Raw genomic sequence first — 18882 nt, forward strand, 5'->3', positions numbered from 1 at the left:
GAGCACCAGCAAGGCTTGGGTAGAGGGCAAGAAGGAGGCATCCTGCAAGAAACGGGGGGAAAATGGGCCTCAGGGATCGAGGTTATTTTTCTCCTCGTTACCATCTCAGAAAATTGGCCATCTGAGCCAAAACTGCGTTACGGAGGAATAGAGATTTCCCGCTCCATCCTCGGTATCCCTCAGCTCTTTGCTGGCATTTGGGCTGCAGCATCCTTCCAGGGATGAGGGACACCGTTATGAGGGACACCGTTATCCCGTGTTATTCCCACAGAACCCCCTGCCCCACACCATGGGGTGGCCGTGGGTGGGAAATGAATTTGGGAACTTGGACGAAAGGTCTTTCAGGGCTGCGGAGAGGTGGAATGTGGACAGTTGTACCTGGTGCCCTACGTCCTAAAAGTCCCCTTGCACCTGTCCTTAAGTCTCAGGCCCCCATTGGCACCCAAGGGTGCTCACCCCCTCTGGGCGGTGCTCCTGCTGGCACCCACTGCAGCACCACACCAGGAGAGGGCACACGCAATTCCCACACGCCACTCAGCCATGCATCATGCATGAGGCTTTATTAATACCCCTCCCAAAGTTCATCCATCATTGATGAGAGCCTGAAAGCTCTGCAAAAGCTCTGGGCTCTGTAAAGCCTCCAAGCTCTGCTCCATGAGCGGAGCTATCGAGGGAGGAAGGGATGGAGGATGCAGCTGACTCAGGGCAGGATGGGGGCAGGTTGTACCACAACCTTTCAGGGTTTCTTGGGCATGGGGACAGCTGCTTGTCCCCTGGGATGGTCTCCCCATGCCATCTCCCCAGAGCTGTGTTCACAAAGAAAGGAACACCGTGCTGGGTGGCTTTGGCACCAAGGACCAAGCTGGAGTGCTTGGGGTTGGAGGAGGAATAAGGCAAGGGCTGCTGTGGGGTGCTTGGGGACAGATCAGGACCAAGCCGAGGTCCAAGATGAGATTTTTGGGTTGGGACTACATGGTCTTTGAGATCTTCCAACCCAAGGCATTCTCTGATACAGGACCATGATCCAGGCCAGGACTCTACTAAGAACCAGACAGTGACTGAGGCTCCAGATCAGGACAAAGCTGGGCGCTCAGGGACCAGACCAGCACCAAGATGGGGAGCTCGGTGTTTGGGAGCCAAGCCAGGATGCTCAGGGACCAGGTTAATCTGTTTGGGGACCAGATTACGACCAAGCTGAGATGCAGCCTGGATCACTCAGATCTGGATGGGGACCAAGCCTGGGGACTGCCTGGGAGTTTGGGTACCAAACACAGGGGCTCAGGAATCAGAGCAGGATCAAGTCCAGGATGAAGCCAGGATGCTCAGGGACCGTTTCAGGACCAAGCCGTGTTTCTTGTGCCCACGGCCACCCACCCATGGGATGCTGTAGGAGGGTACTGAGCGGCAATCCCAGGCGGCTGCTGCCGAGGGCAGGGAATGGCTGTGGGGGGCAGAAGAGAGGAAGGGCGGGCAGGAGGGATGCGGGTTGGGGAATGCGGGTGCCGCATGGCAGCGAAGCCCGGCGGATGGCCCGCGGTGTTCGTGGGGAGACAGGCAGAGGGAGCTGTGCGGGAGGAAAGCAGCAGCGAGCGGCACTCCGAGCTGCAAAGGAGGAGGAGGCGGCGGCTGCGGGCGCTCCATCCCTTCATCCTGCCGTCCCTCTTTCCTCCATCCCTCATCCCTCCATCCATCCCTCCATCCTCCTCCCGCTCCCCATGCGCAGCCCCCCCTGAGCCTCCGCTCCCTCCTCCCAGCGGGGCCTTCAGCCTCTGCCCTCCTCCTCCTCCTCTTCCTCCCGCCCCTCCCGCTCCCCCCCCCTACACCCCCCCCCCCGCTCCCTCTCCTTCCCCGGCCCCATGGAGGTGCTGCCCGCGGGGAACCGGAGGCCGGGGGCCCCGCATCTCTCCTCCCCGACAAAGCCCTGAGCCGCTTCGCAGACGCAGCCTTTGTGCACTGGGGCGGGTGGGCGCTCCCTGAGCCCCCCCCTCCCCACACACACACATACACACTTATTCTCGAGGATAAGGGAAAAGAGAGAGAGATGCTGCCCTCGCCGGAGGAGCCCGGAGAAGCAGGTATGGGGCAGAGGATGCCGAGCTGGGAGGAGGTGGTTTGTCCCTAAAGCAGGGGGGGGGACGCGATGGGGACAAAGGTGGGAGGAGAGGGGGACCCGCCGGTGGGGTTCAGCCATCCTTGCCCCCACCCTGCCTTCACTGCAGCCCTAAGGATGAGGACCGGCATCCTCCACCCTCCTTCCACCAAGCAGCTGCAGATCGATGGTCTCTTTATTTGATTTTGTTTCGAAGGGGGGGGGGGGGGGGGAGGGGGAAACGGGGAAAGAAAAGAAATAAGGCTCAACAACGCGATGAAAGGCTCCATGATGGATCGCAGGTAGCAGCACCCGAGCAGCCCACAGCTGTGGGGTTTTCTGCCATCTCTGAGAGCGCTGCTCAGCTTAGGGGGGGGGGGGGGGGAGGAAGGGAGGGAGGAGGGAGTGAGGAACGGTGGTCTCCTTCAGTCTATTTCTCATCGTTATTTTGGGGTGGGAAGGAGGAAGGTTTGTACGGACTCACGGCCGTGCCCGGGGCTGGGACCATGCGGCGTTCAGAGCAGCCTGGGCTGGATGGTGGCTCGGGGCTGGAGAACACAGAGCGAGGCGGGTCGGCACCACGGGAGACACGGGCAGCGATCCAGGCCTGGAATATCAGCACTGCACGATGCTGTGGCCCCGGCCCTAAGGGTAGAAAAATGCTTTATCATCCCACCAAAGGCGACCGATGGAAAGCAGGTTGGCTTTGTGCTGGTTGGGCTCAGCCAGGCGGGGTTAACATGAGGGGATGCGTTTTGTAACGACCCCAAAATACAAACCAGGCCAGCAGACAGCTTGCAGGAGCAGCCAGGCAGCTCCATACATCCTCCCAGCGCATCTCTGATGTGGTTTATTATTACTGTCATTACCATCATCGTATTTTTACATGGATTTCTTTCCCTTCCTGATTTTTCCCTAAAAGAAAAACGGTTTGGAGGGGTGTGTTGAGCCACCCTGGGCATGGGTGGAGGTTTAGTGATGGATTATCCCCTCAAAGTTCCATGGTTTTGGGGTATAGAGGGGTCTTAGGGCGATGGGATTTACCTTTTGCAGGATATGGCTGGGGATGTTGCCACACTGGGTCCCCTCAGTGCTCTGGGGAGGGAAAAACCACCATGGTGTCTCTTTGGGGTAGAAACACGCTGTTTTATTTCAAGCTGCAACACCGTTGCCAGGCCAGTGGTTTCACGCATGGTGACGACCTGAAATAATTAAACCAAATTCCTCGAGAGAGAGAAGGAGGCCATAGCTGGATGCTCCCAGCCCTGTGCGGTGCTGGAGGCTGGCTTTCAGCTGGCTTCTCCCATTTCCCAAAGGCTTGGTTGCCCCCTGATACTTTGGAGGGTTTGGGAGCAGTGGATAACCCCACGGAGAGCCTCCCTGCAGCACTGCAGCGTAGGGGTCCCACAGCCTTGGAGGGGGGTTTTGAGACCCAAAACCTCATGGGGAGAAGGGATCCTTCGTTTGTGGATGTCGCATCTTTGGGGTGAACCTGGGTGTTTTATGCCCAAGCAGCAAACGGGCCAAACCTGATGGGTCTGGGTTGGTTTGGGGGGAAAATGGGATGGAGGAGCATCGGCTGAGCCTGCAGCAAAGAGGGAATGGGAGAGGGACAGCCCAGCACCCATGGGGTGATGCCATCATAGGTGTGAAATGGGGACACCCCCAAGGCAGTGATGAGACTTAATGGTTGTGGTGAGGAGCTGAAGAAGTAACTGTGGGAGACAAATTCCTGATGTGAAGCTGCATGATGTAAAATGGCTGGGTTGCCCTGTGCTGGGAGGAAATGAGACTCATCTGGAGACAGGGATGCTCCTAGGGCTGGAGATCTCTGGTACCACAGTGGCTCCTTGCAGCATGCTTGTGCAGGAGGTACATGGAACACCTCTCAGCTGCAAGCTGAGGGCTGATGGAATGGACAGAGGTTTCCCATGGGTTGTATGACTGTGAATCCTCCCAATGACTGTGAGCTTTCACAAGGGTTGTGCACCTCCCAAAGAGCTTTGGATTTTCCCAAGGGTTGTGGGTCTTCCCAAGGGTTGAGGACCTTCCTAAAGGTTGTGGATCTTCCCAAAGGTTGTGGGTCTTCCCAAAGGTTGTGGATCTTCCCAAGGGTTGTGGGTCTTCCCAAGGGTTGTGGATCTTCCCAAGGGTTGGGGAGCTTCCCAAAGGTTGTGAATCATTCCCAAGGGTTGTGGATCTTCCCAAAGGTTGTGGGTCTTCCCAAGGGTTGTGGATCTTCCCAAAGGTTGTGGATCTTCCCAAGGGTTGTAGATCTTCCCAAGGGTTGGGGAACTTCCCAAAGGTTGTGGATCTTCCCAAAGGTTGTGGATCTTCCCAAAGGTTGTGGATCTTCCCAAAGGTTGTGGATCTTCCCAAGGGTTGTGGGTCTTCCTAAAGGTTGTGGGTCTTCCCAAGGGTTGGGGACCTTCCCAAAGGTTGTGGATCTTCCCAAGGGTTGTGGACCTTCCCAAAGGTTGTGGATCTTCCCAAAGGTTGTGGGTCTTCCCAAGGGTTGTAGATCTTCCTAAAGGTTGTGGATCTTCCCAAAGGTTGTGGATCTTCCCAAGGGTTGTGGATATTCCCAAAGGTCATGGATCTTCCCAAGGATTGTAGATGTTCCCAAAGGTTGTGGGTCTTCCCAAGGGCTGTGGATCTCCCCAGGTGTTGCACACTTTCTTCAGTGCTGTGCACCGTTCCCAGGGTTGTGTATGAGTGGGAAAAACATGGGAGGGATGCAGTCCGGGAACTGAGAAGGACCGAGGAAGGACTTTTGGGGACCCATCATCCCCGTGTCACTAACACCCCTCTCCCTTCCAGTGCCCAGCACCACCTGATGCCGACATCCCACAAGACTTGCCGGAATCCCGCTCCTGCCCCAGCACTCCCACCCCGCCATGTGGAGCTGTGACCCCACCGCCCAGCATTCCCCAAGCCATTCTCCGCTCCACCCATCCGTCCGTCCCTCGCCATGAGCGATGCTGCATGGTTTCCCTGCGTTGGGGCACATAGCTGAGGGATGGCCTCGTTGGACCTGCCCTACAGGTGTCCGCGGTGCGGGGAGCACAAGCGTTTCCGCAGCCTCTCCTCGCTGCGGGCACACCTGGAGTACAACCACACCTATGAAACCCTCTACGTCCTCTCCAAGACCAACAGCATCTGCGATGCCGCCGTCTTCCCGCTGGCCGCCGACGGGGCCTTGTTGACACCGGCTGCCCGGCGGGATTACTTTGAGAGCACCTCTTTCCAAGGCAAAGAGCAGCGCTTCTCCTGCGACCTCGTCCCCGCCGAAGAGTTGGAGCCGGCTCCATCTTCCTCCCCTTCGCCTCGTTATGTCCACGAGATTGAGATCCCACTGACTGAGATCTTCACCCGGGGCAAGGCTGTGGCTCCAGCCCCAACGCCGCCAGCCGCTATGGATGCAGCCTACGAGGAAGGCTTGGCTCGCTTGAAGATCCGCGCCTTCGAGAAGCTGGAGGTGGACAAGAGGCTGGAGAAGCTGACGGAGGAGGTGGAGCAGAAGATCGCCTCGCAGGTCGGCCGGCTCCAGGTGGAGTTGGATCGCAAGAGCTCGGAGCTGGAGAAAGCCAAGCAGGAGAGCCTGAGGCTCAGCCGGGAGAAGCAGGAGCTGGAGGACCGTGCATCCGAGCTGTCCCGCCAGGTGGATGTCAGCGTGGAGATGCTGGCCTCGCTCAAGCAGGACCTGGTGCAGAAGGAGCAGGAGCTCACCCGCAAGCAGCAGTGAGTGCTTTGTTCCTTCTCCGTGCTGTGGGGTGGGAGGAAATGAGTCCTGGTGGAGAGCTGCAAGGAGCCCAATGCTGTCACCAAACAACGCTCATTAGCACCATCCCTCATTAGGGTTTGCATCTTCCTCCACACGTGGAGGAAGTGTCCATATAGATCTGAGCTCCTCCATGTTCATGTCCAAGCTCTCACGAGAGATTGTGTCCAAAGGCACCAGAGTCCCATGGCCAAACTGGGGATGCTTATGGCCATCCTGCTGGGGATGCTTGTGGCCACACGGCAGTGCCCACGCTGTTCCAATGGGTGTCCCCCAGATCAGGGCTGGTTCACCCCTGTGGCCCCACAGCTGAGTCATGCTTATGCTCATGGTTATAAAGATGAAGAGGACACCTCGGCCATGCCTAATTCAGGATTGTTCTCCCAGAAGGAGTGGTGTAACCTGAGTAGTAATACCTCAACTCGCTGTTTAAGACTGTGGCATTGCCCTCTTCATTTTCATCCCATGCTGCCCATTCAAACCCTTCTTTCCACTCCAGTGCTGTTCCAGGGATTCCTCCAGCCAAGCTTGGGATCCTTTTATCCATCAGAGTCTATCACCTAAACAGGACCTTGTTACAAAAGAGTTTCTTAGCAATGCTGGAGGTCATGGCAGTGCCTATAAAGTCAGTGAGGATCAGGTTAATGGAGGCAGTCACAGTTGTGCTGGACTGGAAGCACTGGTGGGATTCCTCAAGGACCTGTCTTGGTCTTCAGTGTCTTTTACACATTCATGAATGATTTTGACTCCAAAATAATGACTGTGGGTAGGAAACAGTGCTCATGTCCATGGGATTTGCTGGTGTTAGGGATGGTCCTGGGGTGCAAAGCAGGATGATGCCAGGTGCTGGATAAGGACAATAACTCTTGGTTGGGAGGTGGATGTCTGCAGAGCAGGAGATTCAGGGGCTGCCATCAGCTGCCCCATGAGTGTTGTCCAGGGGCATTTCTGGGGTGGGCAGCAGAAGGACAAGAGCCAATGGCATGGACAACTGAGCAGGGCCTGGAGGGATGTGAAGCAGATGGAGTTGGCCGATGGTTCAGATGGGGCTTATTTGGTTCATGCACACTGTTGCCCCCTAAGAACCTAGTTATGCACCAAAGACACCTCTTGGATTTGCGTCCCCTTAGAGAAGTCCTCCTGCCCATCCACCATCTCACAGGTCTTCTATGACCACAAGATCCCCCTAGCTTAAATGACTTATTTCCAGGAGGATCAGCTAGGAGGTAGGAAGCTTGTAGCACCCAGTGACATCCCAGAGCCCTCGCTGCAGGCTGGTGACATCTATTGCTAGCAGCCTGTTTGCACCTCAGCTCTGCTGGCTTTGCTGAGGGTGTTTTTCCACCCGTTCCATGGGAATGAGAGATGCAAGAGATAGCCATCAGCATCTCCTTACAGCACCAGCCACGTGCCAGCACCCTATTTGCTCTCCAAAGCTCTGGGGCACCTTGCCAGGAGCCTTCCCAAATTATTGCTGGTGAGCTCACTCTGCAAGCAGCAGGGTTAGGGGCAATTAATTGGTCATTGAATGGCAGTTAATAATCGATGGCACAAATTGCATCGCTATGGGCTGCCTCCTTCTCTTCCTCCTCTTCGTCCTCCGGTTCAGCTCAGTGCACGAGTGTGCCCGGGTGTATTTCTGTTTCCATGGTGCTTCTGCATGCAAGTGTGGCTCTGCGTGTGTGTGTGTGGGTGTGCTCAGCAGCTGTGCATGCCTGAGTGTGCAAACGTGCATTTATGGGGCACATGCATTTGCAGGGATGTGATGGCAGTGTGTTTGATGCATGTGTTTATAGGACTGAAGCAGCACCTCAGCAGGGCAAACCTCATTTGCCTGAGTCCATCCATTGGCCCAAGGTTCCCAAGCTCTTTCTAATTAACACATTAACGACAGTGCCTCTGAGGCTCTGTACCCGCTGGGCATACCAGGGTATAAAGCTGAGCAGGATTCAGACTGCCCATAAGGCTTTTTCCTTAAGTCTGCCCTTCTCACACAAGGCAGCGTGCTTTTTTCCATCATCATGCTACGCCATCACCATCCATGCTACACTGTCATCATTCTTCTCCCTCTGCTCCATCACATGCCTGGCCCCAGCCCTGGTAACGGGGGCTTAGGCTGGGCTGTGCATCCCAACAGAGGCATTGGAGATGCTGGATCCTCCAAAATGAGGCGGTCACATTCATCCTGCATGCAAGAGCACCTCCTGCTGCCCTGTATGCCCAAATTAGCCCCAGACCAGGCTAGATTCAAGGCACATGGGCATCCCTGGCCAGTCGCATGATGGAAATGGAGTGGGGTTGAGTGGAAGAAGACGCACTGAGTGGGGATGAGTGTCACTCGCTGTCCCTCTCTCACAGGGAGGTGCTGCAGATCGACCAGTTCCTGAAGGAGACGGCCGCCCGCGAGGCCAACGCCAAGGTGCGCCTGCAGCACTTCATTGAGGAGCTGCTGGATCGGGCGGACCGGGCTGAGAAGCAGCTTCAGATCATCAGCAGCAGCTGTGGAACGACTCCGAACGGCAGTTTGGGACGCTGCGGAACACCAGGCGCTAAGGCTGCCGGCCGAGCAGTACCCACAAGGGCACAGGCACGACCATGTGGCTTCTCTGGTTCTGGATCTAAAAGGGTTCAGTGGGGAGGGATGGGGGCACCTGTGAGGACAGGGGGGATTCATTAATGGTCTTGGTTGGTGTCCGGTTGCTACATGCAGTGAACACGGGCAAGGCACGGGGGACGATGCCGGAGATGAACTTGGACAGCCCAGAACATTGGGTGGGAGGTGATGGCTTCAACCAGGGGAAATTCAGGTTGGGTACTAGGAGAAATTTCTTCTCTGAATGAGTGGTGGGTTAGGATCAGGGTTAATGACAGGCTGCCTAGGGAGGTGGGAGAGTCACTGTCTCTGGAGGTATTCCAGAACCGTGGAGATGTGGCATTCAGGGATGTGGTTAGTGGGCATAATGGGGATGGGCTGGAACCAGACTTGATCTTAGAGCTCTTTTCCAACATTAATGACTCCATGAGCCTAAGTCCACCTGCATTTCTCACATCTGATGTATTTCTCCATGTTAGCTCCTTTTCTCATCTATCCCCACAGAGAGACCGGCACCCAGGGCTGGGGGCAGCCGTGCATGGCCCCTATGCCATTCCCAACCAGCGCTCCTCTTCCAGCACTGGGTGAGCGTTTGGGTTTTTAACGGGACAACGGGCTCACGGGAAGGGGACACCCAGCCTCGGGGATGATGATGAGCACTGAGGTTGGATATCATCAACCCCAGGGCTTCGAGCCGGGCCAAAGCGGTGTCGCAGAGCTCGGGCTGCTACGACAGCGACAGCGCAGAGCCGTGTCCCACCGACGACACCGCTGATGGACATCCGTACGCGGCGCGGGACGGCGGTCGGGGCTCAGGGCTGCGGCGTCAAGCCATCCAAAATTGGCATCGCAGACCCTACCGCAACAGCACGGAGGGCGAGGAGGGTGATGTGTCCGACGTGGGATCCCGCACCACTGAGTCAGAAGCTGAGGGCTGGGAGCCGGAGGTGCCTGGCATCGCCGCATCCCGGCCCGCTGGCAGCTGTCGGCTGACGGGTGAGAGTGCACTGGGGGGGCTCAAGGATAGGGAGGATGCATGGGGGGACGGGATGTCACTGTGATGGGCAATGGCAACACGACACATGGTTTTCGGTTGTCCTTTTCCTCAACTCCACGCGGAGCATCAGTCCATGGCACTGATGGCCCCTGTCCCACAGCCAGGTCCGAGGGGGCTATGAGCAAGGGGGGCCGGATGGAGAGGGGCAGCCCGGGTCACTGCAGCGAGGTGATCAGCCCTGAGATCCTCAAGATGCGGGCAGCGCTCTTCTGCATCTTCACCTACCTGGACACCAAGACCCTGCTGCGGGCGGCTGAGGTGTGCAAGGACTGGAAGTTTGTGGCCCGGCACCCGGCCGTGTGGACGCGGGTGCTGCTGGAGAATGCCAGGGTCTCCTCCAAGGTATGGGGACAGGGGTGGCACAGTTTGGGGTGAGACCACAGAAATCTTTCTTTCAGAAGGACGAAGCCATTCTCCTGGCTTGCGTTGTGTGCCCATGTGTGCAGGGTTCCTGGTGTCACCATCAAGGGACATCAGTACGCACACTGATGGGTGCACTCGTGCATGAGTGTTTGTGGGCATGGGCCCACCTGTCCTCACATTTCCACATTGTACTCACATCCACCCATAGCTCTATGCATAGTTCTGTCCACGCATGCCCTTACGTATGCACTGTCACCAACTTATGGCAGAAACACCCATGTGTGTGCACGTGTGCACTGCAGGGTGTGCACAAAGGCCCCCCTGATAGCCAAGGGTGGGTGGTTGGGACATCACCGAGGATATCCCCCCGTGACGGCCACCCCTGTCCCCCAGTTCCTGGCCATGCTGTCCCAGTGGTGCACCCAGATGCACTCCCTCACACTCCAAAACCTCAAGCCACGCCAGAGGGGGAAGAAGGAGAGCAAGGAGGACTACATGAAGAGCACGCGGTGAGTCCCCGCGGCCCCGGGCACCCCCAGCACCCCTTCAGAGCTGATGATGTCCTGTGAGCACCGATGGCCCCTCTCCACCAGTGGCCATTCACCATCCAATGGCTCCTGCTGAGGGTTTTGGGCACCGACACCAACACCCACGGGTCACATCACTCTCCGTGGATTTCCAGCACCTAATTCTGCCTCTATCCCTGCAGGGGCTGCCTGGAAGCCGGCTTGGAGTCCCTGCTGAAGGCGACGGGCAGCAACCTGCTGATCCTACGCATCTCACACTGCCCCAACGTGCTGACCGACCGCTCGCTCTGGCTGGCCAGCTGCTACTGCCGGGCCTTGCAGGCTGTCACGTACCGGTAAGGATGGCCCATACAGACCCTGCAGTTCCCCACTGGGAGATGACAAGGAGTATCCCTGCAGTGTGCTGGGACCCCTCTGGTGCCCTTCGCTGTGTCAAGCATGACACAGACTCACTTCTCCGTGTCTCCAGTCCCAGTGTACTCAAGGAACAATGAAAGGTGTTCCTATAACCATCACGCTCTTCTCGCACGTTCCCATGCAGTCATTCCTCTTGCTGGTCCATTCCCACCATCCCGTTACCCATCTTGCTCACGTGGCCCAGCAGGGGTCTTGGTACAGGGACATTGCTTTGTGTTAGAGAAGGGCAAAGGAGAAGAGCATCAAAACTGGGTCCCAGTGAGGCTTCATCTGATGAAGTCACCATCTGACTGCCACCATCTGATGAGGTTTCCTAATGGGGAGTAGAGAACTTTCGGTCCCTCTGTCTGGGGCTGGAAGCAGATGATCTTTAACAGACCTTCCAACCTGAGACATGCTGTGGTTCTATGATAATTCTGTGACTCTGTCCTGAAAAGGAGGAATGGCTCTGCTACGGAATCACAAAGACCTGACTTGGAGACCTTGCCCAACAGCAAGGACACAAAGTCCATGGCAGTGCTCAGGTCCTGGAGGATATCACAGGCTGCTCCTCAGGCTTGGCCACTTCTCAAGGCCTTCCAAGTGTGCTCAGGGGGCTACCTTGTGTTGAACCAAGTGAGCTTGGCTGCAGCTCTTGTAACCCCACGCTGCGAGACAGCCTGGTGCCGCCAGGTTTAACCCAAAGATTCAGCCATTGCCCTTCCAAAGGCGTTAGAGCGAGTCCAAGCTCCTGGCACATCATTAACCTGTGATTCTGACTCATGCTCTAATTAACCCGTCACACTCACGAGGGGCTCTTGGCAGGCGCCTTCAGTGGAGACGTGTGAAATGGTCATGATAACACCCACCGCTTATTTTCAGGCTTGTCTGAAGTTTCAAAGTAGGTCATTCCAAGTTAGAAAGCGTGGCCTCTGTCTTCAGGATGGAACAGTAAGGAGAGGCCTGGGTTGGTGATCTCAGGACAGCTGTCTTTGACACTGATCCTCAGTGCCTCTTGTCTTTCTTGATGTTGCACATCTGTAAGCACCATTCCTGATGAAAATGGTTGTGTTTTGGTTATAAATAATGACCAGCTCCCAGGGCAGCATCACTGCCAGCTGGGCCCACCAGGTATGTTCTGTGTTCATTCCAGGAGCTCTACAGACCCCGTGGGTCATGAAGTCATCTGGGCCCTCGGGGCAGGCTGCAGGGACATCATCTCTCTCCAGGTTGCACCTCTGCATCCCTGGTAAGAGCCACACTGAGCTACTGGGGTTTGTGCTGAACACGAGGGGATCACTGGGATGGGGAGAAATTGGGTGCCAGATCCACATTGGCTTGTGGGATTCTTGTGAGTCGAACAGTGATCCTGGAGGTCAGCTGGGGGATCAGGAGCTTAGCCCTATCCCCTGCTGCAAAGATGGGGAGCTGTTGAGTAGAGGCACCTCCTTCCCGAGACAGAAATATTTTGAGGAGACTGAACATTGAACATCAAACATTTTCTTCCTCTCCCCAGCCAGCAGCCAACACGTTTCAGCAACCGCTGCCTTCAGATGATTGGGAGGTGCTGGCCACATCTGCGGGCGCTGGGCATTGGTGGGGCAGGCTGTGGTGTCCAGGGCCTGGCATCCTTAGGTAGGTGGCTCTCCTCCAATGGGACAGGAGAAGGGAACCTTGCTGAGGGCAGTGTATGCCCCTGAGAGATGCCCTATGAGGATCTCAATGGGCAAGTCCACTCCAGTGACCATGGGTGGACTTTGCTCCTCCCTGCTGCCCCCCATCCCTCCTAGCACCCCACTCCCATCAGCTGTCCCCAGCCCTCCCCCATAGGGTGCCAACAGTGGGTTCTTTGTCCTTCTAGCCCGAAACTGCATGAGGCTGCAGGTCCTGGAGCTGGACCACGTGGCAGAGATCAACCAAGAGGTTGCGGCAGAGATGTGTCGAGAGGGGCTGAAGGGCTTGGAGATGTTGGTGCTGACCTCCACACCCGTCACCCCCAAAGCCCTGCTGCATTTCAACAGTGAGTAGCAGCGCTGGTGGAGGAGGGACACAGCGTTGTCTGCTGACTAAAAAGCCATCAGATAAAAAGATCCAGTGGGGCTTTCCAGCCCTACTGGGAGGAATACGGCATTGACACTGGGAGGTGCTGGGAACTCCGTGATGGAAGGTTTTTAAGGGGAGACTCAACACCCTTCTCTCAGGGATGGGTCAAGAAGAGCTGGGAGAACGCCCATGTGGATGGGATAAAGTTTCACAAGGAAGAGGTGGGGCTGATGAAATGAGATAGGACAACTGGAATCCATCATGGAGGTGGGTCACCCATCCAGAGTAGGCCTACTCTGTCATCAGGACGAGGTTTCTCCAAGTAAATTAGTACGGGTTGGAAGGTAAATCCCAGATGTTCAGGAAGCTGTCCCCACAGTCATGGCAAATCCAGGTTGTGTCTTTGCTCCCAGGTGTGTGCCGGAACCTGAAGTCCATCGTCGTACAGGTGGGCATTGTGGACTACTTCAAGGAGCCCCACAGCCCCGAAGCCAAGAAGATGTTTGAAGAAATGGTGAACAAACTCCAGGTAAAGGACACTGGTTCCAGGTCACTCATGTGCCTGCAGCTCCCTTCCTGTGGGACCCAGGGACAAATTCTTATCCACTGCTGAAGTCACTCCACAGAGAACCTTTTAGCTCACTGGGGATACCTTGAAGACGTGCTCTGCTTCATACACGTCCTGCAGTCAGCTGGGTTCCACAAGGGCACAAGGTTCTAGATGCAGGGCAGGACATGGGAACATGTTCAGCAGCACAGCTAGGTGAGCTGAGATGGTTTATGTGGTCCATGCTCTGCTGAGCCCACATGCAGGAGCAACGGTGGGCAGCAACCCCAACCCACATCCAGCCCCAGCCTCAGGGACACTCTATGGAAAAGGAGTTTTGGAAGGTCCTTCCCTGCCCACCACCACACCATGCAAACCCTGCACATCCATGTCCTCTGTCACAACCTATCAGTGTCCCCTGGAAATGGTTGGACTCGATGTGGTCTTTTCCAACCCTAATGATTCTATGATTCTACGAGGTTCTATGAAGGATGTTTTTCACCAAGCAGAAAACAAATCCAGAGTTGGCTTCAAGGGCATGGGATTAGGAGGCATTGAGGCAGTCCTGTGAGGAACCAGGTCTTCATAGGATGTAGGTGGTGGGGATGGGACCCGTTCCCATAGTTGCATGCAAGATGCTCTCCCCTTGCTGGCCCCATAGGACCAGTGCTGGCTCCCACACCAACCCTGCCCTCTGCTCCTCTTCCAGGCCCTGAGGAAAAGACCCGGCTTCTCCAAGATCTTACACATCAAGGTGGAAGGAGGCTGCTAGACCTTCAGGGAACCACAAAGCACATTCCCTCTCTTGCCCTGTGGAGCCAGAGGCCCTGCACAACCAAACCCATCGCTGCTGCTCCTCCGTTGCCGTTGGAGCTCGGAGATGCCAGCCCATGCACAAAACCCCAAACTCTTGCAGGCCTTAGCGAGCAGCCGGCGCTCGCCCCAGGGCCGGCTCATGGACGTGTCACGGACAAGAAGGTGCTACTCATGGAAATTTTCCAGCTGCCCAAAGGGGCAGGTCCATGCTGTTTCCCAGGAGGGAAGATGGCTTCGAAGCCCACGGCTGCTCATTGCCAAGGATCCTTTGTTTGGGAATGCCTTTTTCTTGGAACTCTCTTTTTTGGGGGGGCTGTTTGTTGGCATGGAGGCTGAGGATGGCCCAGCCCATCCCATGGGCTCTTTGCAGAGTGCTGTGCTCAGTGCATCACCACTGGAGTGTCCTTGTTCCTTCCATGGGCCGGTGGATGTGGGGTGGGAAGGGCCACTGCTGCAGGGCTCCCGTTCACTTTCATTTCATTTATTTGAGAGGAGCACCCAAATGTGGGTAAATGCTGCCCAGAACCAGCAGCTATCACAGCACAAGCCCAGATGGCAGAGCTGCATCCTGAAGCTGCAGGATGAAGACAACTGGGAGACACTGAAGACACTGGCAACAATGGTTGCTCTCCAGAGATCTCCATCCTCTCCACTCAACCCTTCTGCCAAGGCAATAAATCACCACATCCCACATCCTCGTCCACCAGGAAACACGGATCACTCTCCTGCACCCATCAACATCCACCACTTGCTCTCTGGAGCGAGTTGTTGTGTGGAGAGAGGAACTGGCCTGGGCTTCACCTTTGCCACCTCATCGGGCAGCTTGAAGGAGAAACCTTGGCCAAATAATCCTGACATCCAATGCAGCTGGTTGAAGTACCAGCCCAACTGCCCTGGTAGAGCCCATATCGATACCCACAGCTTATTTTATTTCTGGTTTTTCCTTCTGGCTATCTTCTTCCTTCAAGGACGTTACCCCATCTCCCCTCAAACACTCATCTTTTTTTCCAAAGGAAAAAAGGCTCTTGAAAGGCAACCAACAGGGTAAGCTGTCTCCATCCTCTGCCCTGGTGAGAAGATGCCAAAGGTCCCCAGGCCATGGGGAACACTTGTCAGAGCACTGCCAGCAGCACGGACATGTCCTTAACCACAGCTCTCTGCCACCCCACGCCCCAACCAGGTGTGCTCAGAAGCTGAAAGAAGCCAACTGGGAAGAGCAGATCTGGGGAGGATTTTCCCCTTCTCCTGGGACACTGCTGAAGGTTTTGGTGCCTGTTGGCTACAGGGCTGCCCATGGTGCATGCACGGCTGGGAGGAGCCAGCTCTTCCCAGAGCATCTCCCCATCCTGCTGGGTGATGGGCTGCCGTGGAGCATCTATAGACTCATTTTGGTACCACCATCCTCAACCACATCATGAAAGCATCAGATTTCAGCCTGGAGCTCCCACCATGCTGGGAATCAATAGGAACCTTGAAAACACCCAAATCACCGAGGCTGGTGGTGGGCTGGGGGCAGCTGCTGCCTCTCCAACCCCTGAAGACCATTCCACCCACTCCTCACCCCATCCACGTTGTCCCCCCACCAAAGCAGGGTAGGGTTGCATGCCTTTTTTTGGCTGTAACCCCTGATCTGAAGCACCTGAAGTCCCCCACTGACAGCGGCCTTCCAGGAGAAGGCTGCTCCCTCTACGCACCAAACTTGGGAACCCAAAAACTGCCTGTGAGAAACTACCACGTCCTAGGGATAAGATCCACCAGGGGTTACCTCCACCCCAGGGAGGCCTGGACACACATATTCCAGGGGCAGAAGAAGCAAGGGATGTCTCAACCAGCAAAAAAAAACACCAACCACCAAAGCTTTGGCCCTGTGTGCCACTTTGTCACCATCCCACGAGCGTGGCCCCGGTGGAGGTATCGCCATTGGAAGCGGCCCAGAGACTCTGTGAAATCCCCTTCAAAAGAAACAAAGTATTTATTTCTATAAAAAACAAAGAAGAAGAAGAAAAAAAAAAGGGATTTTAAAGGAAAACGATATACTCCGCATGTTTATACGCTCTATGCTTAAAGACTATCCCATGGGAGAGCTGTGTCTGAAGACTGCAGCCACGGAGCATCGGAGGGTGACTCGGCCACGTGGGATGTCCCCATCCCCCATCTCCACCAGGGTTTTGTCACAACAGAACAACCTCACCCCACATCGGTGCTGAGATCAGACCAAGCCATCCGCCTCCCCTCGGTACCTTCCCAAAAAAGTCAGATTTCTGGCTTTGCAAAGCCACGTTTTTAACCAAAATCCCGTGTCACGAGAGGATCTGAGCAAGTTCAAGGCTCTGAAGATGGGAAATGAGCTTTTTCTCCACCTTTCTCAGTGCCTGGGTTTGGTTGTCTCCCTTCCTCCTCCTCCTCTTCCTCAGCTGGGGATGGAGGTATCTGACACAGTGACAGTGGTGGTAATGAGCCCTGTGTCTCTCCAGCCCTCCCAGTGTCATTGCCCAGGCTGGTAATGGCAATTAGCTCGTTAATGGCTCTGTACTCCTTCCACTCATTGATTCCCTCCCCATCCCACCAGCGTGGCCCCACTGGGTGCCCATGGCCATGGGTTTCACCACCACAGCATCAGCTCAACCCCACACCAGACCCCAGAGAAGCCCCTCGGGGGCTCTGCGATGACAATCCCCAGCAAATCCAGGGGTCCCAGGGTGAAGAAAGGCAGTGATAAGCTTTAGCTTGGGATCCTGGCAGCTTCCCACAGTTTGGAGGAGCTCTTTCTTTTCTTGCCCAAAGTTCTTCCACAGCCAATGTTAGCAGCATTCTCCTTCTCCTGAACTTTGGGGCTGGACAGGGGTCTCAAGAGGAACAACACCAGCAAAGCTTGGGGGCCAAATCCATCCCAAATCCACGTTTTTCTGCCTCTCTTGAGTGTTGGGTTTTGTGTGCACCCATCAAGGAACTGGTGGCACGGAGCCCTGGCTGGGGTTGGCTCCATCCAAGGATTTCAGTGGTCAAGCAAACAAGGCAGGTGGCAAGAGAAAAGTATCCAAAAGGTCAACAGGGCTCACAAGTCAGAAGGCACAGGACTTACGTGGCCAAAAAGGTCTGAATTCAGTTTAAAAACAAAACGAAACAAGAAACAAAAAAAGCCACGAGAAATGTTGACAAAGGCTCCTCTCAAAGCAGTTCTTTCAGCTCTAAGAGGAGCCAAGATGAAGCTGGCAGCGTGGGAGTTGGCACATGGCTTCTTCCTATCATTTTGGGTTGAAAACCTGCAGGTTCAGGTGGAGTAAAGCATTTGGGAGCCGGTGCCAAATGACAAAATGCTTTAAAAAGAATTGAGGAACGGGGAGCAGGGTGACATTAGCAGCTGGAAATGGCTTGTCGCAACCAAAGCGCAGCAGGATGGTGAAACAAAGGAGAGCAGTGGCAATGAGCGACTGCCCCACGGCAGCAAAGAGATGGGAGAACTGCCCCAAAACAGCAAGATGGGGTTTTCTGATCCAGCCCCAGGCTGGGGCCGGGGACAGGCATGTGCAATGGTAGGGGTGGGTGGAATTGCTCTAGGGAGCGAGCGCAGCAACGCACATTGCTTTGAGATAATCAGAGAACACGCTCCCCGATGGACAGCTATCCAGAATGGCAATCGTTTCCCTCAAGCACTTCTCCTGGTGGCAGCTCAGCCCCAGAGAGCCGTGTCTGAGGCACCCTGTACAGCCTGCCCCCTCCTGGAAGGTAGTGAGTTGGCCTCCTAAGTTATTTTTTTAACTCTATATAAATCTAGGTCTATTTTAGTCTTTCGCAGCGATGTGCCAGTGTCTGGAGAACCAAACGTCCCTACCCCCCATCCCACGGTCACCCTGACCCCAATGCTCAGCGTGCTGGAGAAGGGGACACGGGGGTGGCCTTGGGGGCAGCAGAGGTGTCCCCAAGGAGCTGCTGCCCACCCCGTGGTTTTAGCACTTTGGTTGGTACTATCACCTGTAGACGCACTTTGATGTTGTTGCTTTGAAACTTTGCCGAGTGTAAACAATGTGTATTTAAAGAATTACAGGAAAAAAAAGAAAAGAAAAAGGTGTAAAGAGCTATTTTATGATTCGGTGTTGAATAAAGGCTCTCGAGAACGAGGTGGGGGTCTTGGCTCACACAGGTGGCACAGTGAGCACAGATCAGTGCTTGTCCTGAGTGCTCAGCAAGAAACCAGTGGCACCAGTCACCCACTCAGGGCTTACTGGAGGCAGAGCCCTCCTCCTAATTTCCTTTCTCTTGAGGGCACCACCTCCACTCCCCAGCTCATGAAGCGAGCTGAAATATCACTGAGCAGCATCAAATAAGTGCCAGTTATAAATGGGAAGGTTGTGGGAGGTGGGGATGGCCTCTTCTCCCAACAGGCAATGGGGTTAAGTTGCACCAGGGGGCATTCAGGTTGGAATTAGGAAACTTCTCTGAACAAGCAGTCAGGCACTGGCACAGGATGATGCTCAGGGAGCAGGGGGGTCACTGTCCATACAGGTGCTCCAGAACCATGGGGATGTGGCACTTGGGGACACGGTCAGAGGGCACAGGGGGTGGGTTGGGAATCTTAAGAGGTCTTTTCCAACTTGAATGATTCAGTGACTCTATAACAAATGTAGAGATGAAGCACTGTCACGCACTGGAATCAGTCCTACTTTCCAGCA

General features: G+C 55.4%; 1 protein-coding gene across 1 annotated transcript; it reads left to right on the top strand.

Annotated features, from left to right (window-relative positions):
• Nucleotides 1-1850: 1850 nt before the first annotated feature.
• FBXO41 (F-box protein 41) lies at nucleotides 1851-18307 on the top strand. The gene is made up of 13 exons (XM_048943633.1): nucleotides 1851-2075; nucleotides 4910-5830; nucleotides 8229-8457; nucleotides 8968-9047; nucleotides 9149-9459; nucleotides 9621-9862; nucleotides 10277-10392; nucleotides 10593-10745; nucleotides 11960-12055; nucleotides 12323-12441; nucleotides 12668-12826; nucleotides 13263-13378; nucleotides 14106-18307. Exons 2-13 carry the CDS (start codon nucleotides 5109-5111, stop codon nucleotides 14166-14168), a joined length of 2406 nt encoding a protein of 801 aa, XP_048799590.1. The 5' UTR covers nucleotides 1851-2075; nucleotides 4910-5108; the 3' UTR covers nucleotides 14169-18307.
• The last annotated feature ends 575 nt before the right edge of the window (nucleotides 18308-18882 follow it).

The sequence above is a fragment of the Lagopus muta genome, chromosome 4 (assembly GCF_023343835.1).
Source record: "Lagopus muta isolate bLagMut1 chromosome 4, bLagMut1 primary, whole genome shotgun sequence".
NCBI lineage: Eukaryota > Metazoa > Chordata > Aves > Galliformes > Phasianidae > Lagopus > Lagopus muta.